General features: G+C 42.2%; 1 protein-coding gene across 1 annotated transcript in view; it reads left to right on the top strand.

The window, feature by feature from the left end:
* Positions 1 to 25316, top strand: part of ttn.1 (titin, tandem duplicate 1) — a 192133-nt gene that overhangs the window by 24906 nt on the left and 141911 nt on the right. Inside the window, 31 exon segments of the mRNA XM_070915106.1 lie at positions 68 to 346; positions 989 to 1255; positions 1675 to 1947; positions 2040 to 2303; positions 3392 to 3652; positions 3795 to 4055; positions 4644 to 4907; positions 5049 to 5309; positions 5677 to 5937; positions 6781 to 7041; positions 7604 to 7745; positions 7827 to 7995; positions 8299 to 8530; positions 8996 to 9280; positions 10312 to 10431; positions 10624 to 10812; positions 12419 to 12904; positions 13188 to 13691; positions 14126 to 14176; positions 14844 to 18539; positions 19199 to 19477; positions 19689 to 20255; positions 20487 to 20768; positions 20856 to 21134; positions 21240 to 21521; positions 21607 to 21885; positions 21974 to 22261; positions 22372 to 22650; positions 22751 to 23032; positions 24164 to 24442; positions 24808 to 25086. Coding sequence (XP_070771207.1) covers positions 68 to 346; positions 989 to 1255; positions 1675 to 1947; positions 2040 to 2303; positions 3392 to 3652; positions 3795 to 4055; positions 4644 to 4907; positions 5049 to 5309; positions 5677 to 5937; positions 6781 to 7041; positions 7604 to 7745; positions 7827 to 7995; positions 8299 to 8530; positions 8996 to 9280; positions 10312 to 10431; positions 10624 to 10812; positions 12419 to 12904; positions 13188 to 13691; positions 14126 to 14176; positions 14844 to 18539; positions 19199 to 19477; positions 19689 to 20255; positions 20487 to 20768; positions 20856 to 21134; positions 21240 to 21521; positions 21607 to 21885; positions 21974 to 22261; positions 22372 to 22650; positions 22751 to 23032; positions 24164 to 24442; positions 24808 to 25086 — 11901 coding nt within the window.

Below are 25316 nucleotides of genomic sequence, written 5' to 3'. Positions count from 1 at the left end.
ACAATTTACATGTAATTCTGCATTTGAATTGTGTAGTTTCTAACAAAGGTTTTGTAATTTTTTTCAGCAAAGCAAGTCATCACCTTCACACAGAAGCTGGAGGACATCAACGCAAAGGAGAAGGACACCATGGCTACCTTTGAGTGTGAAACCAATGAGCCTTTTGTCAAGGTCAAATGGCTGAAGAACAATGTAGAGATCTTCTCTGGAGACAAATACAGGATGCACTCTGACAGAAAGGTTCACTTCCTGTCTGTGCTGATGATTGACATGAGGGATGACGCAGAATTCACCTGTGCCGTTGTAGATGATGATGTCAGGACAACAGCCAAACTCAATGTTGAAGGTGGGTTGGCTAATGACTATCAATCAAAGAGGACAATACCCAAACACGAATTCATTTCTTCAGATATGACGGACAAATATATGCATATCACATGTAACTATACATCTGAACTGGTTCCTAGCTTTGACTGAGGTTCAGTCACATAAAAGTAAAAAAAAAACAATCTCAGCCACAGTTGAAAAATGAGCAAATTCTGCCTCTAGCCATGCAGGAAATATTTTAAATTCTGGTTGTGTAGGAGCAACTTTTGAATGTAGACACTATTTAGAGAAGGTATCTAAATCCACAGCATCCATAAATTAGCTCAAGTTTCCGAAGCACACCATGGTATAATCTTGAAAGGGCAGATGAGCTATTTTTTTGCAGTCCACAAATTATGAAAGAGATACAGCTTTGATGCATAATTACCAGACGCAGAGGAAATGTCCTTGTTAAGGTGTTTAAACGTCCTCTGACTTCCCCTTCCTGATGTCTTTGCTAAGGTCTGCACAAAATAGTTTTTGGTATCAAAAGACAAATACTATTGAACTGGCAACAATAAATATGGATTAACATGGGTTAACCACTGTGTAGTGAGTGTATCGTTGACTTTTCACTAAAACTGTAGTTATTGACATGCCATCTGTATTATGTAATAAACAGGAGCCCCACTGGAGATCCTGAAGCAGCTGGAGAGCACAGAGGTGCCTGAGACCTACTCCGGAGAGTTTGAGTGTGTTGTGTCTCGTGAGGATGCTGAAGGCAGCTGGTTCTTTGGAGAAAAGCTGCTCTCTCCCAGCAGTAAATACGTCATGTTGTCCCGCCGTGGAAGACACACCCTGTCTGTCAAAGATGTGAAGAAGGAGGATCAGGGAAAATATACCTTCAAAGTGGGCGAGTTCAAGACAAGTGCCTCACTGAAGATGAAATGTAAGTTATTGAAGTAATATATTCATTTTATATTTTTGGAGCTTCGAGCTTGGTCAAGTCCTGTCTATTCATCCTAATACGTCTGCCAAAGAAAGACATTTTGAGAACATCATTATAGTTTTCTGACCCTCTGAACTTTCACCAAACCAAAATTCACACTTGTATGCAAAAATATTGAAATCGAAGGCAGATCGCCATGAAATTTACTAAGAACATTCCTGCTCCCCAGAAGATGAACCCTTTAGATTTTAGACATTTCATGCGCTTTCTTGTAACACCACAAGGTACCTCATAATCTAAGGGTTGTAAATGTAGCTAAATATTCATTAAAAAAAGAATACTGCAGCCTCTAGAAAGCAGTACTCTGACTTTTATTCTGGTCGTATCCAGTGTCTAACATGTTTGTCTTGATGTTTCAGTGCGTCCAGTGACCCTGATGCAGCCTCTGACTGACCTCACCGTCTGCGAGGGCGACATTGCTCAGCTGGAGGTCAAGTTCTCCCAGGAGAATGTTGAAGGAACCTGGATGAAGAATGGACAGCCAGTCACGGCCTCAAACCGTGTGCACATTGTTATCGACAGACAGATCCACAAACTTCTGATTGAGGACACCAACAAGGACGACTTTGGAATGTACTCCTTTGTGATTCCCGCTCAGGCAATCACAACCTCTGCAAAGCTGGTTGTTCAGAGTAAGTACACCTTAGATGCATCCCATTTTTCTATAGGATTTAGTTTTTCAAAATAAAACGTTACAAACAAAATTTTTTATCTTGCGCTGCAGCAATTGGGGTCTTGATCCCACTGAAGGACATTAGTGCCGTTGAGGGCACCAAGGCTGTCCTGGAGACCAAGATCTCTGCTCAGGACGTCAGTTCAGTAAAATGGTACCACAACGACAAACTGCTGATGCCCAGCGACCGAATCCAGATGGTGGCAAAAGGAGCCAAGCAGCGTCTGGTCTTCAACAGGACTTACGCCTCCGACGAAGGACAGTACAAACTGGTGGTTGGCCGAGCCGATACTAGCTGCAGATTTTCTGTTCAGAGTAAGTTTTACGAGGAAAGATTGAGTGTGGTTTAAGCACGTGTTGACCCTTAGTTGTCAACAAGACTGTTACTTTAGTTGTTAGTTTTGTATAATTTGTACACAGATGATGGTTGTGTTCAGTAGACGAGTAAATAAACATAATCATGCATCTCTTGTTTCAATAAATTTTAGGTATAATGATGAAATAATCTGAATTCATCAAGGGAAACAACAAAGTGAATAACATGAGAACTCTTCCTTGTCCTAACTTAAAGCTTCAAAAGCAGATTTTCTGTCACTTTCAAAACACATCAAAGCAAAATATCTCCCACAGTGAGAGAGATTTATTTTTATTGATGTCGAATTTAAAGAAAAGGTCATTAAAAAGGCTTTTAGAATTGAAGTCCTTATTGGAAAACACAACAGAACTGTTGAGCTGTAGATTCACTCTTGAAACCAGGGGAGGAAATGAAATCCTGGTATTTTCTGGGAATTCTTAGTCAAATCTTTCTCGGAAAAAATACCTGCAGGGTGTTTAGCATGGATGGTATATTCAAGAGTGGTATAAATTTAAAATCACTGGATAACCTTAAACCCTACTTTAAACAGTTTACATGGAGCCCAAAGAATAGAGTCTAGTGTCTGGAATAATGTCAGACATTAAACTTTACAGTAAGGGAAACATCCATACAGGCCCAGTAGAGAGAAATGTGACTTTAAGGCCATATTCTGAAGGGAAATGAAATGCCAACTCCACGTTCTTCAGTTGGCATAAACCTGACCAATCACTCTGCAGTATTTATATCGGACCTTTTCATGTAATACATGGACATAATCCATATAGAATTACACTGGCTACACCTTTTCATCCTACCTGGACAGTTATGCAGGAGCTGCTGCTGCCTGTGGAAACAACTGATCTGACTCACTCAGACAGCTCCATCTGCTGGACACTTTGATTACTACATTTTCTGTGAAAGAGGGGGTCAATGTTAAATGACCAAAACAAAAGTGATCTTTTTGACTGTTAACGTTTATTGTCGTGAATATGAAAGACGACTAGTTGATTATTAGTTAATTGGTCTAATTCTTGTTCCATCTGCACAGCTGTCCAGATCGTGAAACCGATGAAGGCTAAGGAGTGCTCCGAATCTGAGAACGTCACATTTGAAGTTGAGGTTTCTCACCCGGGCATCGATGCCTTCTGGACCTTCAAGAGGCAGCCACTCAAAGCCGGCGGCAAGTACAAGATGGAGTCCAAGAACAAGCACCACACCCTGACTGTCATGAACGCAATGAAGGATGAAGAGGGCGAGTACATGTTTGCCGCTGGTGAGAAGATGTGCAGTGCTTCACTCACTGTAACAGGTAAGCTGGGCTGCGTTTTTTTTAATTATATTTTAATTATTCATTATTCAGCAATCTCAGATATGGGTTTTATCGCAAGTTAACACATTGTAGTTCTGACTGGAATAAGCCTTAACTGACTGGAACTATCTCATGTCACCAGGTGGTGCTATCAAGAAGCCCCTGCATGATTTAGTGGTGGCTGACTCCCAGACCGCCATGCTAGAGTGTGAAGTAGCCAACCCCTCCGCTGAGGGCAAGTGGCTGAAAGACGGCCAGCCCGTCGACTTCAATGAGAACACACTGAGCGAAGTGAACGGTGTCATCAGACGCCTAGTCATTGTCATCACCAAAGCCACAGACATTGGAGAATACACCTATCACGTCGCCACCTCCAAGACCTCAGCCACCCTGAAAGTCGAGGGTAGGTCCAGGTTTGATGAAGGAAATAGACACAGAACAAAGACTGTTTAAATTCCCTATAAAGGAGCCATTGAAGGACAGATATTTGAGATATTGAAATAAAAATTCATGTAACTATATATTGTAATTGTAAATCTTATCTTTTGACAGTAGTTCATTTAATCAGTTGAAACTGTGTTTGTTTTTTCCTGGATATAGTATGTTAGAAAGCTAAATCTGACTAAACAAAACCCTGTTTCCTCTTGGACGGATTGTTAACTAGCTTGCTCGCCAACAAGACACATCATGCAAATAAGACCATTTTGGAGTACCTAGAAGGCGTATTTTTACTCTTCACAAACCAAACTAGAAAATAAACATGGACGCACGGAGATGGTAGGCTGATCAGCACATTTCCCAAAATCTTGGAGTATTTCTTCAAAATTATTAAATGCAAATTGAGATTGACCTTTTTAAAATTTCGTTTGCTGGCAATTATCTATCCATAGAAATGGTTACGTGCAAACCCCAGGTTGAGAGAAACTAATCTAAGGCACCACTAACACACAAATCACCAACCCCAGAATAATGACTAGGTTTGTCTCCACAGCTGTGAAGGTCAAGAAGACCCTGAAGAACCTGAATGTGGTCCAGACTCAGGAAGCTGTGTTCAACCTGGAGCTGACCCACGAGGACGTGAGGGGAGCACAGTGGATCAAGAACGGCGTCGAGATCCAGCCCAGTGATAAATACGAGATCACTATTGAAGGCACAGTCCACACCCTGAAGATAAAGAACTGCACCACACAGGATGAGTCTGTTTACTCTTTCAAACTGGGAAAACTGTCTGCAAACGCCAGGCTGAACGTAGAAAGTAAGCAACCACAGATGTTTCAAAGAAACATTTCAGATTCTTCAATTCCTAAAAATAAAACCCCAAAAGTGTCCAGAAGTACAGTTCCAAGGTAAACAGTTACACAACTAACTGTAAAACTGTAAAATACTTTCCCCACAGCCATCAAGATCCTGAAGAAGCCAAAGGATGTGACATCCCTGTTGGGTGCAACTGCCGTATTTGAGGTGGGCATCTCTGAAGACGACATCCCTGTGAAATGGATGTTCAAAAATGTGGAGCTGAAGCAAAACGAGCACTACAGGATGCTCTCTGAGAAGAAGACCCACAAACTGATTGTCCAGGACGTGGACAACAGCAAAGAAGGAGAGTACACTGCTGTAGTGGGCCACCTCCAGTGCAGTGCTCGCCTCATCGTCGAGTGTAAGTGTTAGCATAGCACGGCACATTAGCAGTCTTTGAAAATGAAAAGTGTATGAAAAAGACTACCAAGGGTTAAATTAAACTGTGTTAAGGAATGTTAAGTGTGTTTTATAAGCTTTATATTGCTTATTACTTCTTTTAGAGTGTTACTTAAGTGACACAATACCACTTTATGCAACAAGCTAATCCTTGATGGCACATTAGCTGACTCATGAGTTGGACCTTGGTATCTGTTTTCATTTCACTATATTTATAGCATATCTTTTTTGAAGATGTGGCATTGTATTAACCCTTGTCATTTGTGAAGACGCCATCCTAAAATGTATGTTCATATTTGGATATGGATCTCCTCACATTTTCCCCTCAGCGCTGCGAGTCACCACACCCATGAAGAGCATAAATGTCCCAGAGACCCAGGTGGCCACGTTCGAGTGTGAAGTTTCTCACTTCAACGTGCCGTCCACCTGGCTGAAAGACGGCGTGGAGATCGAGATGAGCGAGAAGTTCAGGATCGTGGTTCAGGGAAAACTCCACCAGCTGAAGATCACGAACACCAGCAGGGACGACTCTGCAGAGTACACCTTCATCTGCGGGAACGACAGAGTCTCTGCAACGCTCACCGTTAGCCGTAAGTCCTTCCCCTTAGCTACTATCACAGATGGCAACATGAATGATTTGCATATACGATTAAAGCGACAGGCCAGGAGACCTTTGATTTTCAAAATTTTAAATGAATCCTTAAACACATTGAAAGTTGATCAAAGAAAAACTTTAGCTGATAATGGATTCTGATGGCTATTCACAATGAAACAACAAACCCTTAAAATACCCTTAATTTACTCTTAGAAACACACTAATCTGAATCAAGGTGTTTGATAGTAAGAGATCCCTTTTAGGAATATTTTAGTAATACTTAAATTTCAAAAGCCTTTGATTAATAAATTAAGTCAATTCTAACTGGATACGTGACTTACTCGTCAATTACACATTAATTATATATAAATATTTAACCAATTTTAAGTTTCTTACTTTTGAATAGCTTATTTCATGAAGAAAACCCATTAAAACTGGTAATATATTGCATTATATTATCTATAATTATTTGTTATTTATTTATTCATTAATTCAGCCCAATTCTGGGGAAGAAAACCTAAAATATCATTAAATTGCACATGAGAATATTTCTTACATAAACCAAAATACCAACACTAATAACTCCATAAACTGGTTATGAATGGATGAATGTGTAAGTTAAAAGATTAACTTTTTTCTAATTTGCATTTTAAAGGCTTTTGAAATTATGGTGTTTACAAGGGGTTTAGTTTTTCAAATGAATGGTCAAATGAATGGATCTCTGGCTACCATACCAAACACCTTGATTTAAATGAGGGTGTTTTCTGTGTTTTCAGGGGCCAATAGAGTAAATAAACTTTTTGTCTGAAAGGCGTCTGAAAGTTTTGCTGTTTTCCAGCCATCCTCATCACAACGATGCTGCAGAACCTGAATGCTCAGGAGAAAGACACGGTCACATTTGAGGTGAACATCAACTACGAGGGAATCACGTACAAATGGCTGAAAAACGGCGTGGAGATCCGGTCCACAGACAGATGCCAGGCTCGCTGTAAACAGCTCACTCACACTCTGAGCATCAGGAATGTTCACTTTGGAGACAGTGCAGAGTACACCTTCACGGCCGGCTCTGCAGTTACTACAGCTAAACTCTATGTTGAGGGTAAGAGTTACTTTTGTAATTCACCATGCTTTTCCTTTTAGCTCTGGTTTGGGCTCCCCAAACTCCTGATAAATATATCTGACTCTGGAGCCGCTAGATGTTCCACTTTCTCCACCAGCTAGTCTCTAACGGTGTCTGTCTGATGTTTGATGCCAGGCAGATAGTGTACAGCGGCTTTATCAGAGCAAATACACACAATGTAAATTGAGTACTACAACCACTTAAAGCACCTCTCCTTGGTGGCCACTAGAACCACCAAGAAGACCCACAGTGTATCATCAATGACAACTAGAATCTCTGCATACCTGTCCTGTATGGGATCAGTCATTATGTTTTTTCTTTTCTTTGCTGGAAACTGGGTTAATGAGAGCACCGAGACTGATCCATATAGTAAACGGGTCATAAAAGGAAAAGTAGCTAAAAGAGGCTAAAAACCCCATAGTTGAGTCAGGTGTTTTTGTGATTTCAGCACTATGAGCGATCCCTTTTGTGTCATTTGATTCAATGCTAAGATCAAACTTAGTGATACATGCAGAATGAAGTTTATTCATTTCCGCCGCAGCCCGTGTGGTTGAATTCACCAAACATCTGAAGGACCTGAAGATCACCGAGAAGAAAAGAGCGACATTTGAATGTGAAGTTTCTGAACCAAACATCCAGGTGATGTGGATGAAGGACGGTCAGGAGCTGGAGATGTCCGACAGGTACAGTTGCACATATTCAGCTGTTAAATCACTTTTACTCTCCTGATCAAGTTTCAATGTTACCTTCTGTGTTTCCTGCAGATATAAAATGACCTCAGATAAATTCGTGCACCGTCTGGTTGTGCCGTCAGTCCGTCTGTCTGACGCCGGAGAATACACCGCCGTGGCCGGGTCAAGCATGTCCAAGGGCCACCTGGGAGTCGAGGGAAGGGACGTCAAAATCTCAGAGCCCGCCAGCAGGGACATCTCTGTGAGTTCATACGTTATCTGTACAAATGCAGTTTGAATTGTTTTCCCTTGATCATTTAACTTTGCATCAATTATAGGCTTGAAGATTTTCCAATAATGAACTGTTATTATGTTTATTCAACTTTCTTTTCTTTATGTTCAATAGTTTATATGGTTGTAGATCAACGGCTTCTTTTAAAAGTTCACTATCTTTGAGGAGACGAAAAAAACACAGTTGCCGGGTTGCTGCGGATTTTAGTGAGAATTCCTGTGAAATACTAGAATCTCAATTCCCAGTTGTCAACCCTACCATCTGTTTTTGTAGGTTGTTGAGAAACACAGAGCGACCTTCGAGTTCGAGGTGAACGAGGACGACATGGAGGGTCGCTGGTTGAGGAACGGAGTGGAGATTCAGTTCTCGGTCGAGGAGAGGTTCAACTACGCCACAATCAGGAAGCTGCACCGCCTCACCATCTCTGAGACCTACAGGAGCGACGCCGGGGAGTACACCTTCTTAGCCGGCAAAAACAGGAGCACCATGAACCTTCACGTCAAACGTAAGAGACCTGACATCACATGAACAAATCTGACATCAGTCTACTTTCACTTCTCTACATCAGACACTGTCAGCCTTATTTATTTATCTGTGCTACGTTTTCTGGAAATTAATACCACTGAAGTCAATTCAGAAACAGTTTAACTGCAAAGTAAGTAGACAACATTATAATTAATGCATTAATTAATGCAGTAACCCTACTTGTTTTATTAATACTGACCTGATACTTTGATAATGTTTTATTTACATCTCTACTAAAAAAAGGGATTAGGGGTTAGTAATGTACGGAGGACTGAGTTGACAAATGAGCCTAGACATGACAGCACTGCAAAAAGTTACTTTCTTCCGTGAGCAAAGCAGCTGATGCTGACAATTTTTCTTTTTTTTACAAAATGTTCGCTGTCATTTCTGGTGTCTGGAAAAAAAACTTGACTTAAAATTTGACTCTTCTGTTCTCTGCATATAGTGCCTGAGCCTCCTCAGATTGTCCGCCACATGCAGCCCCAGACAGCGACTTCTGGTAGATCAGTTCGCTTCTCGGTGCAGGTGAGCGGCATCCCTCAGCCTCAGGTGTTCTGGTATAAAGACTCCCAGGCTTTGTCCACCAGCTACAAGTGCAAGTTCCTCCATGACGGAGACGAGCACACACTGCTGCTGCTCGAAGTCTTCCCCGAAGATGCCACCGTCTACAGCTGCGAGGCCAGGAACGACTACGGAGAGGTGACAAGCTCCGCCCCTCTCACGGTGGAAGGTACGTTTAGTAATGTATCACTGCGAGGCATCAAGATGTTGGAATCCATTTTGTTTTTTCCTTCTAGGCTTTCATTATTGTGAGCTTGTGATTGTGAACTTCAAAGTTGATACGCTTTACCTGCATTTATAAATGGGTTTTGTTTTGAAAATAAAAAGAAGAAAACCAAGACACACCAGAAAAGACACAAATTCAATGTAACATTGGACCTGGACATGCTTAAACGTAAAGTGAAAATTAAATAAAACAAACTAAACTTTTTTTGTTACTTACTGTGATTATTTATCTCACCAGACAGTCAGTATCTGTTTGCCTGTTTTTCCAACATTGCAGGGCTACAAATACTCAAAGAAATGAAGAGGCTTTACTTCAAGAATGTCTTTAATTTATCACTTAACCAAACCATTCTGCCCCACAAAGACAGAGAACAGTAACTACAGAAACAGTAAAGTTTTCATGCTAGCCAGCAGGTTCTTAGGCAGATTATTTTATCCCAACAATTATTGCCATAGAACCTTCATAATACCTAAAAAATGCCAATTCTGCCCTGTGCCTTGGGCTAAGCTTCACAGAGGTGCAGCTACTGCTACTCCGCTAAGATACTTACGTTAGCTTAAGCAGAAGTTCAGCTGGGTTTCCCCATCGTGACTGAATTACCAAAATGTTACCAAATTGTATTACAGATACAGCTAGGGAAAAAAGTGACAAAATTTAGCTTTAGCTAAGACTAGCTCCACAGCTAGCTTTGACAGTTCTGTTTTTGTGGAAGTTACATATACTATGGCATAATCATCTTTTATGTAGTAAATAGATCCATTTTTCAAGAGTGAGATTCTGGTCTTCACTCAGTGTCTTGGCAAACCTCTCTAACTCAGTCTAAAGAGATTCTATGTACAATTTGGTGAAAAGAAGAAAAGCAGCAAATCATCTCACTGGAGAATGTGTGGTATTAAAAAAACAGATTCATATCTTGATAGATTACCAATATTGTCATTGATTATGTTTTTGTTTTTGTCTTGTCTGTCTTCTAGTTCCTGAGGTAGTTGAAACTGTGGCTCGTGTCTCTGCTCCGGTCCTCATCGCTCCCTTGCGGGACATCCTGGTCATGGAGGGACACCCTGCCCAGTTCCAGTGCACCGTCTCTGGGGAAGGTAGTGACCACTGCTCACCTTCTTCTGTTTGTTGGTTTAAAAAATAAATAGTGTCATATTTTACTGTCCAGTACTTTGGATAGTCATTTACCTTAAATGCTCTAATAGATGATAGTTTTATTTGCAGTAATTACATAATAAAACACATGGGGTCCAGATGATCCTGACTGTTAATGATCACTGTGTTTCCAGATCTGCAGATTTCTTGGTTCTGTAATGACAGAGAGATCCGACAGTCAGACATCTTCAGTATGTCTCATTATGGCGAAACCTGCCAGTTGGAGATTTCCAGAGTTCTCCTCGACCACGAAGGAGAGTACTCATGTGTTGCCACAAATTCGGCAGGAATGGTCACATGTGCTGCAACTTTGAATATTGACGGTGAGTAATTCAGATGTTAACTTGCCAATGACAGACCAGTACACACTGCGCGTGCTTCAATAAAATAAGACCTTCTCTGCTAGCATGTTTTTAACCAGGGATGTTTTGATTTTCAGCTCAAAATCTGAGTCTGACATGTTGATTTCCACTGTGGCAATAAGAAACTCTGATATATCCAAAAAAAATCCTCTTAAAGTCTCTTCCACCACTGTTAGCTTGTGAGCTAACGGAGGTCCTAGTAATCAAGAACGAATCAGCGAAGTATAATACCACTCCCTGTTTTTTACAATGATTATGGGCTCAATCTTGATCAGTGGGTTCTTGATCAATGAGAGCATCCCTATCTGTAAGGACAGCACATACTGTCCAGACTGATGTGCTTTTAGGTGTAAGAGTCTCCTCCTTCTAGCTAAAGCTATTAGAGGATGTTGTATGGGCATGCTTCTCACTCACTCACTCATAAATATAAAATGAAGCATCTATTGGAACAAAGAAACAAACTTTTATTGAGATAATACAAGTCTGCATGGTTCAGCAGGGGGAAGTGGCAAGGTTTCAGGCATGTGTGTTTGGTATGCCAGAGCCAGAGATCAGCTGCTGGTGGTTGCACAAAGATTTTAGATGACGGCATTTTGTGAAACCCTCTTGCTCTCTGTCTTCTCCAGATTCAGATGAGAAGATGATATCAGATACGTCTGTGCCTCCGGTAGACGAGGAGTGCTTAGCCCAGTTTAGATTTAACTAACTTAATAATTTTAGAGCACCCTTTATGTCAAATTGTATTTTGTCAGTTCAGAACTATTTTAATCAATTCCTCAGTCCCCAAACCACAGACATTGGTTGCTTACTGACACGGTTTAGCCTAGCTTAGCACACACTGCAAACTAGCCTGGCTTAATCAAAAGAGAAAAAAAATCCACCTTCAGTCATATATCTTCTCATCTGACTCTGGTTTAGACAGCAAACAAGATCATTTCTGGTTATAAAGCTCACTCAGCAACATTGTTGGTATGCCACAATTTTATTTTATTTCTTTCCGTCAAAACCTAGAGTCATAGCAAGAGGAATGGCTGACTTTTTTGGCTTTATTTGTCTCTGTTCTTGTGTCTGTAAAAACTAATGCAAGACTGAAACTCTTCTGAAAGATCTTTGTGCAACCAGCCCTTGGTTTTGTAACACTTTACCAGCTCAGCTTTCAGAAACTCATTCATATTTTCATGTTGATGGTGATGTTACAGTTAAACTGACTGTCTTCTCTTCCTACATGAATAACTCTTTACAGTAGGGACGTCTTTATTCATGAATCTTTATTTCAGAAGAATGCAGCATGGTCAAAACAGAGCTGAATTTTGGAAATCTAGCTTTCTGGATTCCTGACGCTCAAGCACGGACATAATACATAGCTGTTTTTTTATTTTAAATTATGGTCAAGCTTGCATGATTGACAGCGGAAACCAGCCACTGTCTACTCCCTCACTGATCATGACTGATCCTCAACGCTCCACTCCAGCTGCAGTCTTGCCAAACAAGCTGTGACACAAGTAACCTGAAGAAGTCACCAGAATGATGTGTTGACCTAATTCTTCTACTCTTTCTTATTGCCCAGATGAAAAAGCCTTAGGTATTGTGTCGACCACTGGGGCTGAGACTAAGCTAAGTCAGAGACTGGAGGGACAAATAGCCCACAGTGTTGAGTTTACTGAGACGGTCTCTGAGAGTTCCTCTGTGACTTGGAAGATGGTTGAGATTCAGATGGAGAGTGTAAGCTCGGTGAAGATGAGCTCTGAGAGCAGCTTTGATATCAAACTCTCAGCCAGCCCCAAACTGATGATGGAAATGAGCGACGTCCGAGTGAAAAGTGGTGAGATGGCCGAGTTCAGCTGCTCATTTGATGGGCAACCATTCACTGGGGTGGTTTGGGATCATAACGGCCAGAGTCTGGCAGACACGGAGCGGGTGAGGAGCTCACAGATCGGGGGGCTGTTGTCCCTGATCATCCAGGGTGTTAGTGTGGCAGACCAGGGTGTGTACTGCTGCACCGCCACCAACCAACACGGCCAGAACAGCTCCTCCGCCCAGCTCACTGTTGAAGGTGGTTCATCTCAATTTTTTTATTAGTCTGGTCCATCCTATCTCTCCACCTGCTCCCCCTGCTTCGTCCCCTCCTCTCATGATTTAATATTTCCTCTTAGCCTGTAACCTGTTAGAATGTAATAGAATAACAAGCCTTGTAGTCTAGTTTATTCTTTTCCTGCTGTTGCCAGCTTTGCCTCACTAATCTCATCCATCCATCCTACTAACCCGTTTAGTGTTTAGAGTCATAGCCTTATACACTCTGACCCCTAATTACTCTCCCTAACTTTATTCTCACCCAGCTAAAGAAGCAATTCTCAAAGCAGAAACCCCCATCCCTACCGATTCTGTGCGTAAAGTGTCTCAGGCAGACAGGGAGACCCTTAGTGATCCCCCTGACCAAGACAAACAGGAGGCGGTGGAGAAGCCGGGACCATTGCCTCCATCTTCCCAGAGACCTCACAACCTCATCAGTCACCTATATTTCCCCGATGTTGTGCCTCATGACAAGCGAGGTCAACGGCTCTTCAGCTGCCCCGAGTTCCTGATCAAACTCCCCCCTGAGCTGCTGATCAGAAACAGAGACAACAGCTCCTTGTATTGCGTTATGAAGGGGGTTCCCACTCCGTTTCTCATTTGGCTTTACAACCGGTTGAATGTTGAGGATTCAGTGTCTTACTCTCTGAAACAAGACGGCCCCCTGAGCTGTCTAAATGTTAACAATGTGGGACCCGGACAAGGGGGCTCTTACACTTGCAAAAATGTCAACTCAGCCATGGATGCTGAGAGCAGCACAGTGATGAAAGGTTGGCATCTGCATGCTTTTGGTCCTTCTGCTCGCTCGGGCTTTGTTTGGCCCACCACTCATCCACACTGCTTTCCACCTACACAGCCAGCAGAGGCACACTTCTTGATACAGCGACACCACTTCTTCAACAAGGTTTTAACCACTATGTTTAGGAGCGGTCGCTGACCTTTGTGTCCTGCTTTACTGACTAAGACATCAAAAGAGACAAAGAGAGAGGGATACTCATATCACTGAGCATTTTCCAAAAGGTGCTGCACATTAAAGGCCAAAAGGAAGCATGCAAGAATGTCAGTTAAAAGAAAAAAAACAAATCAAATGGATAATATGGATGCACGACCTGTCACTGACTGTCTCTAACAGTCTTGCATCATATGAGACTTTATGTGCAGTTTTGGGAGTGTTTTTAATTTGTAAACATTTGTGTCTTTACAGTAACTGCAGTGGAGAAGGAACCTATGATTCAGGTCCAGGAGGAAGTGAAAGGTAAATATTGTTTCATGTCAGCAGGGATGTATCTGTCTTAACAAAGAAGCTGTTTTTATTGCTTTGACTTTTTGTCTTCAGGTTGCTCTGGTAAGAAATTCATGTTAATGTTTCAGAATGTTTTACTAGTATGTTTAGATGTTTTTCAGAATTTACTTTGAATGTCAAATTATTTACGCTACTTCACACCATTTTTCAAAGTGTACTTTATCTTCAGTATAAAATCAAGGTCCACTTATGAGGTTTTTTGTAAAACTTCATTTCTCATTCTTCATAACTGGACAGAGTTGGCTCAGTTTATGAATTATGGAACTTCAGTCACATGTACGTAGCATATAGTAGTATGTGGGGGGGGGGGGCGTCGTAAACCCTGGTTCTGTTGGAAGATGGTCTTTGGTGTCCGTTATGATTTTTTATTTTTAATACTGAAAGCGTGTTACCTACCAAAGTCTTAAAAACAAATGGTAAATGGACAATAGTAAATTTTTGCATGTAATTTGTAGTAAATTGGCTAAAACGTACAAAACTATATGGTCGTTTGATTTACCTTGCAGTCAGATATAACTCAACTATAGATGCATAAGTCATTCTGTTTTCAGTACAGCTGATTGTATTGTGGTTGGGGTGTGTGTCTCACTTTACTTTAAACTGTCATTACTCCACTCAGCCTTCTCTAGCTCAACCAACACAGTGGAAGAGGAAACCCAGGACTCGTACTACACTGGACTAAAGTTACCACATAAAGCCAGAACACTTGAACTTAATCCAGAATCCAAACGCTACTCCAGCACTTTGGAGAAGAAAAAAGAGAAACCAGTTTTCCTCAGCAAACTTTCTCCAGCAGCTGTGACTCTTGGAGAAACAGCTACGTTTACCGTCAAAGTGTCTGGTTTCCCTAAGCCCACTGTTCAGTGGTTCCATAACGGGCAGACTATAACGAGTTCGTCCGTGTATACGTTCATTCACGAGCAAGATGAGTATAGCATGGTCATTACCAAAGTTCAAAGGGAGTTTGAAGGAGAGTACTCTTGTACTGTCAGCAATAGATTTGGCCAGTCGACTTGCTCTTCTTATTTGCATGTTCAGGTGATGGAGTCAGAAAGGGATGAAAAAGTTGACAGGAGAACATTTGTACCAACTGCCAAACCCCCAGAATTCACTAAAACTATAGAGTCTCTTCAGCTGTCTGAGGGAGACCAGGCTTTCTTCAGGTACATTGTGACCGTAGATCCTCTCCCTGAGATTCAGTGGCTCAAAGGCAGCTTCCATATTCAGCCTAGTGGGTTTTGTATCATTGTGAACAACCCAGATGGCTCAGGCTTTATTAATATTAAGAGTGTCAAACAAGATCACAGCGGCGTCTACACCTGTAAGGCCTCCAACCAATATGGGGAAGCCTCATGTACCGCTGAGCTGCTGGTGTTCAGGGAGAAAGTTAAGGACGAGCCCACACTAATTAAGAATTCAAAAGATTTGAAAATATCCATGATCGAACAAACCACAGAATCCAGATTATACCAGGAAAGAACTCTAGCAGATCAGATGATTTATACCATTAGCACTGAAGACAGGCAGATTATTCCTAGTGAGGAGGTGGGAACCCTCAGAGAGCTTGACATCTCCACTGCTACCATTCTTCGAGAGCAGCTTACCAACCAGGCAGCAGTGCTACAGTCTCATGAAATACAGGAGAGGGTTTCTTTGGCTCCCACTCATCCACTTCAGGTTTCAGCTGTTCCTATGAAACAACTTCACATGGCGAGTTTCTTATCTTCAGTCCAGGAGAGACAAAAGATCACTGAGCAGCACTCCGAGCGGATTCTCAGCCCTGAGATTATAGAACTCGAGTTAGCCAAAGAGCAGTCATCAAAACTCATGTCGGCCACATCTGAAGAGGTCCTCCCACTTACCACAGTGAGAGCTGAGTCCTTGACGGACCGGGCTCCAGAGCACGTGAAGACCTTGAATGAACCCAGGCAGCTTGTTAGCGGTCACCAAGTAGAGTCCACTCTGCCCATCCTTGATGAAACTTCAGGCATCACCCACAGGCCAGAGGAAGAGAGGAGTTTCAGAGTCACAGAAGGGGTTAAGATTTTATACTCGGCTCAGTCTACAGGGCAACTGTCAGTCACAGAAAGACACTGTGAGCCTCTGCCAGCTTTAGATGCAGCCACTACACCCTATATTGAGAAAGAGCAATCAAAACCAGTGGTAGCACCAGTGAGCAAAACTAGAGTCACTTTATCCAAGGAACAGATATTTGAAATACGCAGACCAGAGCAGGAGAGTATCACCCCACGCAAATATATGGTCTATAAGTCAGCTATAACTGCTGAAGATAAATACGAACTACAAGGTGAACAGGCAGGACAGGTACCAGGTATAGCATCTTCTGTGTGTCTGCAGCCTCAGCAAGAGGGAGAAATTCTCCTGAATCTGCAGGTTATGAGCGATCAAGATGTTTTACAGTCTGAGGGTAGGTTCAGCATCAAAAAGCCCTCTACAGAGCAGGCAGAAGTGAGGAAGAGTCCAACTTTGTTGCATTCAGTAACTCAAGAAGAGCAAAGAACTGCAGTTTGCGAGGCAACTTCAGAGTTCTCAGCAAAGATTGATGCCATATCCGTTCAACCGAAGAAAGAGTTAACGCAAACAAAATACCTTCAGTCAATTCATTCTTTATCAGTTTTACCAAAGGAAGGCATACTTACCATCACTAAACCTGACCAGCAGGTGGCAATGCAGAAACAGGAAAAGGCTAGGAGGCGTGCAGCTACCTCAGAAGAGAGAAGGGAGATCACAGCAGATTATCTCTATGATCTTGATATATCGGTGACCGGGGTTCAGTCACAGCTTCGAACTGAGCCTAGGTCTTCAAGCATTCTCACAGTCTCCTCCCAGCCCATGCAGCTGCCGAAGGAGATGCCTTTTATGACCAATGTCAAGCAGCAGCGAGCGATAATCCAGAAAGAGGATTACTGGAATATCATGCATTCTTTGAATGTCACAGACACTCACACTCTAGAGGAGAGTCACACCATCAGCATTAAAACTGATGATAAATTCAAGCCTGAGATGAAAACTGAGCCTAAGATCCCCCCAAAAACTGTTTTTATAGTGGAGAACGCAGTTGCCACTGAAAGCTGTACTATCTTAGAAGCCGCTAAGCAAGACTTTGCAGTCCAGATCCAGGAGGGCCAGTCAGTGCGACAGTCAGTGTTGCTAGAAGAAAAGCAGGTCATTACGGGAGAGCAGTCAAGTGAGATACGTAAATCTGAGGGCTCCACTGTCAGCATCATGACACAGCCTAAAGGAGTTATGTTTGTTCATGAGTCTCAGGACACTCAGACTCTACCTAAAGAACTCAACTTTGTCATTCAGATTCCCAAACCATCGAGTTTGAATATACGACGTCAGCTCAGAGACTCTCTTCAGTCTGCTGTGGCCAGTGACCAACAAGTGTTACTAGCCGATGTTGTAGAAAGGTTAGAGGCAGTTGAGGTACAGGAAGTGAAGGTTCAGAGAGAGCCCAAGTGGGCCACATATACATACCTGATCACAACACCAGGTGCGCCCGTGGAGATCACACTGTCTTTTGAAGGTGAATACCCTCAGACAGCTGACCTCAGGTCTGAACTCCAGGTAGCTCTGCATGCTATGGTTTTCCAGGAGCAGCAAAGTCTTACATCAGAGCATCCAGGTACCATGCAAATTGACAAGCCTCAGAAAGCGCTGGTCAGCTCAGCAACCTCCAAAGAGGTGTTCTCATCTGTAGTGGACACCATGTTTGTGGCAGAGAGTGCAGTTGGATTTCCTCCTGCTATATCTCACTCTGCAGCTGTCAAAACAGAAGCCAGGGCTTCCTTCCAAAGCGCAACAGTTAAGAGTCGGTCTGAGGTTCATGAGTCTACACAGGTGAGCAGGAAGACAGTCAGGTCAGAGGCCACCGCTGCTGAATTGACCATGACAGTGCCTGTGGGTCAGGTTCCCGTTGACCAACGTTTGGATATTGTCCACAGAAAAACCGGAGAGGAGTATCTTTCAGAGGCAATTATAATCAGTGAGTCCTCTGAGAGTCTGGTAGATTATCCTGTTGTCATTGATTCTCTGGAAGATGTTTGCTCTGAGGAAAATGGCAAGGCCATTTTTACTGCCACCATAAAGTATGTCACCAAAGTTAACTGGTTTTTCAATGGCCAATTGGTGAAATCTGGCAAAGAGTTCAAGTGTTCTAAAGACCACAACACATACACACTAGCTATCGACAAAGTTGTCAAGGAGAAGCATCAAGGAGAGTATGTCTGTGAGGCTGAGAATGAAGCCGGCAAGACTACTACATCTTCAAGACTCACTGTGGTCTCAAGAGGTTTGATGATGAGCAATTCTTTGATATCATCATCAACTAACTTCACACATTGGTGAATTTCCAATTCTGTTGTCTGCAAACCTCAACCATAACTCAAACTTTAAATAAATGTGGAACAGCATTTATGAGTTGAATGCCCATTAAATTCTAAAGTGAAAATACAAGGTCTCATAAGGTCTCTTTGGATATTTTACAAGCAAAAACTAGATTTGGAGGTTCGAGGTTTTCACCAGACAGCAGTAACATTCTCACTTTTCCTTTAAATTCATCCATTCCTTCACATGCGTATCACACCCATACCTATTCCCCTGTCCTTCCAAGGAATCACCTCTGACTTCATATCTTGAAACATCCATCAGTCCTCATTCCTGGTCCATTCTTATTTGCATGTTTTCTCTCCTTTTCTTATCGCAGAATCTCTTTCATCACATCTTCAACCCAAATTTAATACCATTTTCCTCCTCCACAGTCACCTCAACCCAAACCTAATACCATTTTTCTTCTCCACAGTCACAACAGGATATATTTGTGTGTGTTACTTTCCATCCCAGGTTCACTACACCATCACCTCCAGTAGAAACATTCCTTTTTGCTTCCATTTCAACTACTTCTGTTTATATACTTTGTCTTTTTATCTTTCTTTCTCTCCAAAAATATAGTGAAACCTGTGTTCAGGCACAGAATCGTCCCTGTGGAGATCAACATTGGCAACAGTGCCAAGTTTGAATGTGAAATCGAGGATGCTCCGAATGTGAGCTTCAAGTGGTTCAAAGATGGACACCCTATCAAAGAGGGTGATAAGTACAGGATTATCAGTCGCTTCAGCATTTCCTCTCTGGAGCTTCTGAGCCCAACAAAGGACGATAGTGGTGAATACACCTGCAAGGCGTCCAATCAGCACGGCAGCGATGAATGCTCCGCCTCCCTCAACGTGACAGGTAAGAGTGATGCATGTTTCCTTCTTTGCTGGTTGAGTTTCGAGCTGGTGTTGAATGAAACTTGAATCTAGAACTATCACCGATTTCTTTTTCTACAAGGTATCATATTTTGTTGTTCTTTGCTGGTTTTTCTGGCAGGTTAAGTTGAGGTAAATTAACAGGGTATAACATATTAGCACTAATATGTTTCTCTTCTTCTTAATTCTAATAGAGCAATTCCCTCCTGCCTTTATAACTCAACCTGACCCTCAGACTGTATATGTTGGAAAGAGGGCAATGGTACAGTGTGTAATAATAGGATCTGCTCCACTGAATGTTGTCTGGCTCAAAGACAACCTGGCCTTACCCAAAGTGCCTACACACTACCAAATCTCTTGTGAAAAGAATAAGCACACTCTTGAGATTACCAAACTTGATCCAGATGACAGGGGTCTTTATGTGTGCAAGGTGTCTAATAATGTTGGGACAGCTGAGTGCAGTATGGAGCTGCATGTTATTGATAAGCCCAACTTTGTAAAGCCCCTGGGTCCAGTCGCAGCTGTGGTTGGAGCTCCTCTGCACCTGGAGTGTCAGGTGGATGAGGACACTGGAGTAACAGTCACCTGGACCAGAGATGGTAGAAAAGTCCATCCGTCTCCAGACTGTAAACTGTCTTTTGAGGATAAGACAGTTACTCTTGATATCCTGAAGACCACACTGAAAGATTGTGGAAATTATATGTGTACGGTGACAAATGAAGCTGGGAGTGCAACATGCTCCAATTCAGTGAAGGTACAAGGTAAGGACTGTCTAGTTAACTTTCATGGCTACTGCAGCATTTGAAGCTGTTGCAAATCTGCAGTACTGAAAATTAACATAATTTTCCGTGGTGTCCATTTAGATGGAGTAAGTGCAGCTCCAGCTGCCTTTTTTTCAAATCTTAAATCTCTTTTCTTTCAATGCTGGGTTGTTATCTTTAAATGACTTCTTTGACTTCATATTGGCTCTTTTTAACCGCACACTTCTCCAGAGCCGCCAGTCTTTGTAAAGAGGCTGGAAGCCACCACAGTTTGGAAGCAAGGCAGCACTGCACGGCTGCAGTGCACCGTCAAAGGATCCCCTGAACTTCACACCACCTGGTTCTTTAATAACACCGAGCTGTCTGCTGGTGGCAGATATGATATCAGTCTGAAGGATGGTGTTGCCACTCTTGAGATACAGGATGTCATGTTGAGTGACAGTGGAAACTACACCTGTGAGGTTCTCAATGAGTCTGGGTGTGAAAGCTGCAGCACTAAAGTAGCGCTGAAAGGTGTGTAGACTTATACAATTTTATAACAGGTCCAAATTTTCAGTCAGTATAAGAACCTGTCTAACTGAACTATATGTTCCCCTTTAGAACCACCGTCTTTCAGAAAGGAGTTACTCTCCATAGAGGCGGTCAGAGGATCTGTAGCTGTTTTGGAGTGTGAGATTGCAGGCTCTGCACCATTCGAGGTGGCCTGGAAAAAGAATAAGAAACGTCTGTCTGCAGATAAAAAGTACAGGATAGTGTCACAGGGATCCCTTACCTCTCTGGAGATCCACTCATTTGAGAGTGCTGACGTTGGTGAATATGAATGTGTCGTATCAAATGCAGTGGGGTCAGTAACCTCAAAGTCAGTGGCTAAACAGAGAGGTTAGTAATGTACAAAATATAGGACATTTTTAAAAACATTTATTATAATTGTTGTAGTCCTCTTGGCTGTTCTTTATATTATTATTACTAATACTGTTATTTCAGAGCCACCTATGTTCTCAAAGAGGATTGAGAGTGCTACAGCAGTGTTGGGAAATACAGTGAAGCTACAGGGAACCCTAAAAGGCTCAGCTCCCATCACATTAAAATGGATGAAAGACTCTGAGCTGCTAAGAGATGATGATCCAAATGTCAAAATGACATTTGAGAACAACATCGCTAGCATTTCCTTCTCATCTGTTGAGATAAAGCATGGCGGCAAGTATACTTGTCTTGCTGAAAATGAGGCAGGACAGCAGAAATGTGAAGCTGTCTTAACAATTCAAGGTTAGAACATTCCTATTTATTAGAAATATTTTCAAATTTCAAATGTAGATGTTTCTAAAGTTTCTAAACTCATATTGTATTACAGAACCTGCTAGGATCTTAGAGAAAGCAGCGTCCATCAGTGTGACTGCAGGGGAATCAGCCACATTGGAGTGCAGGATTTCTGGAAGCCCAGACCTCAAAGTGAAATGGTTTAAAGACGACAAGGAGATGATCAGTGGCCGTAAATATAAGATTATGGTGAAGGAGAATATTACCATCTTAAAGATTCTCACAGCTGATAAAGGAGACACTTCAGAGTACAAGATGGAGGTGTCCAATAAAGTCGGAAAAGACCAGTGCACCAGCTCAGTCACTGTTATAGGTTCGTTTTAGCCAAGAATACATTGTTAATAACAATTTAGAGGTTTGGCCTCTGATGACAGTTATGTTTGACATATTTCCTTACACAGATCGCACAGTTCCACCATCCTTCACCAAAACTCTAAAGAAAGTGGATGGGAGTATTGGTAGTAATTTTACCTTGGAATGCAGAGTTGCTGGATCTCAGCCAATGGCTGTTTCTTGGTACAAAGATGATAAAGAAATCTGCAGTGATGACAAATATAAGCTTGATTTCAGTGAGAGTACAGCCTCTCTGACGGTAACTGGCCTGGAGCAAAGCGATGATGGAGTTTATACATGCCAGGCCTGTAATGATGCTGGGGAAAAAGAGACCAGTGGTACTTTGTCTGTCAAAGGTCAGAGGAGTTGAATTACTTTGCCTTAAACCTGAGATTAAACAGGAATCTGGCACACATTACAAATGATAGGCTTTGAACATGCTCTTTTTCTTCCCAAATAACTTCAGAACCTCCGGTCTTCACGGTGAAACCTGAATCCCAGGACGCTTCACCCGGATCAAATGTTGTCATAAAATCAGCCTTTGCAGGATCAGCTCCTCTGGTTGTTAAATGGTTCAGAGAGGAGAAAGAGATTTTCACTGGGGGAAAGTGTTTCATAAAGAAAGATGCCTCCTCAAGCTCCTTGGAGCTTCAGTCTGTGAAACCACGTGATTCTGCTAAATATACATGCCAAGTATCCAATGATGCTGGAAAGGTGGATTGCACGGCAGTCCTCTTTGTAAAAGGTGCGGTTTTATTCTTTCTTTTAATGAAGTGATACGCTGAACTGTTGTTTTCTTTACTTAACCTCTTGTTTTTACTGTTATTGTTACTGTTAATTTACAGAAGCCCCAACATTTACAATGAAGCTTGAGCCTTCACAGCTGCTGAAAACTGGAAAACCTCTGAAGTTGTCCTGCAAAGTGCAGGGCACCCCTGTTATTAGCATCTCATGGTTTAAAAATGGCTCAGAAATCACTTTAGACCACAGACACACAATGTCCTTCGACATCTCAATCGCGACTCTGGAGATAGAGAACTGCTCTGGAGAGGATAGTGGAGATTATGTCTGTATGGCGTCCAATGAGGCTGGTAGAGACCAGTGCAGCAGCTCGGTAACAGTGAAAGGTTGGTTCAGTCTTTAGAATCTTTTTCAAGTTTTTCTTTGACAAACTGTAGACTGTTGGCAAGTCTGGTCCACATTGTTCTTTATGTTCAATGCTGCCTTCATTAACGGGAAATCGAAGCAGGTTACATTCCTGTACACCACTGCAAAGACCTGGGGTTTTATTCCTGGTAGTGGTACTGTCCGGCTTGTTTGTACTGACCACCAAGCACAATTGGCCATGTTTGCAGGTGGGAAGCCAGTGAGGGATCACACATGTTTTTCACTCATAACTCCTACTAGTTCTTAAGCCTAACATAACCTAACCCAACCTGTCAGCCCTGTCATTGATTGGCGACCTGTCCAGGATGTACACGCCTCTCACCCAATGTCAGCTGGGATTGGCTCCAGCCTGCCACTACCCTCTAAAAGATAAGCGGGTGTAGCTAATGGATGGATGAACTCCAGCAGGAACCCTTGCATTTGTTACAACCTGCCGTCTTGGTGGGAGGAGAAAAGACACGCGTAAACGCGTCTGTGGACCTACACAGAGAAGATTGTTATGAATAAACATAGGTCACAGATCCTCGCAGATGAGCTGACATGCATATCGGCCAAATCTCAACAACACCTCTTGCGTGTCAAGCAAGCAAAACAGAGAAGAAAAAAATGTACAGTAAAGTTGTACATACAAGTATAAAATATAAATGCGATACAGTCCAACAATCCATGATACTTCTCCTGTATTCCAAGTTGCAAGGATGTTTAGCAAGCATATCTCAGTCAGCTCCTACTTATTAGTTTGGAAGCTGTTTTTTATTTTAATCTAATTTGTTGGTCGTCTTTCACTGGTGAGAAGGTGTTAGCGTCACAAACGTTCTTAGTCCCAGAGGTTAACTATCGGTCAGAAAATTCAGTGTTCTTAACTTCTCCAAGAACTTGCTGACCTACAGTTTGCTTCCTGACGTATTGGCGAGAATTGTTACACCTTCATTTGTGCATTGACTTCGGAGATAACCAATGAGAGTTTGTAATGTGGAGGCTCTGAACAGCCAAATGAATTCTGTGGACTAGACTGGCCTCATGAGACTAGAACTTACTCTTCAGCCCTCTATTGCCTTTAAATATAACATGTACTATATTTTTTTTAATAGAGCCTCCAGTGTTTGTGGGGCCTTTTGAATCAGCTGCGCTTGTAAAGGCATCCGACATTATCTTGGAAGGAACCATTTCAGGTTCCCCTCCATTTGAAATAAGTTGCTTCCTCAATGATAAGCTGATCAGAAACGACAAAAGGCATAAGATCAGTGTCGAAAACAACACTGTCACTCTTCAGATCTCAAACTGTGAGGCCGGCGATGCTGGGACATACCAGTGCACTGTTGTAAATGATGTTGGGGAGACATCTTGTTCTTGCCAGATTTCACTGAAAGGTTAGTCAAAGGACAGTGTCAAATAATGTTGTCCAAGGTTATCTTTCTGCATGTTGCCCAATGGCCTGTTAATTAGGTTTTTATGTAAATTTAAGCAATTACATTTTACACAATGTGAAGATTCTTGTGTGATAACAGAAATGTAATTCAGGCACCATGACCCTTTCTTTAAAGAGTATTTTTGCTCGTCTTAAATAGTTGTATATTATTGTAGTTTGTAAAGAGATAAGGTTGCTACACTTTCTAATTTCGGCAGCCAGTAGAAGGTTAGATCAGGGAGACAAAGATTTGCAATGTGGATCATCTGTGTTTGTGTAAATCCTGCTACAGCCTGCAGTCTGACTTTTGTGGTCTTCTCTCACTAGAACCACCGTCATTTGTTCAGAGACTAGACGATATGTCCTGCATGGTGGGCTCTGAGATATCTATGAAGTGCATGTTATCTGGATCACTTCCCATGACTTTCTCCTGGATCAAGGATGATCATGAGCTCACAGAAGATGAGCATGTTAAGATGTCCTATGAAACCAAAAGTGCCGTGTTGAATTTGAAAAATGCTCAGTTATCACACGGCGGGAAATATTTCTGTCGGGCACAGAACAAAGCTGGGACTCACAGATGTGGCGCTGTGCTCATAGTGACAGGTTTGTAGGATGTTTGTGACTCTTACTTGTCTTAACTGCTGTTGCTTTTATGTCAAGCTTGACGTTTCATCTGTTGCATTAACACGTGCAAGTGGTAGCAGCTAACTCAGTTTTGGATCATTTTGTTATGCCAGAGCCTGCAGGTATTTCAGAACGTGCAAAGTCCATCAGTGTAACACAGGGTGACCTGGCCAGGCTTGAATGCAGATTCTCAGGCACCAAACCGCTCA

Source organism: Enoplosus armatus, chromosome 11 (genome assembly GCF_043641665.1).
Source record: "Enoplosus armatus isolate fEnoArm2 chromosome 11, fEnoArm2.hap1, whole genome shotgun sequence".
In the NCBI taxonomy this organism is placed as follows: Eukaryota; Metazoa; Chordata; class Actinopteri; order Centrarchiformes; family Enoplosidae; genus Enoplosus; species Enoplosus armatus.
Note: the sequence above shows the minus strand (reverse complement) of the source record. Positions and strands in the feature narration are given on the sequence as shown.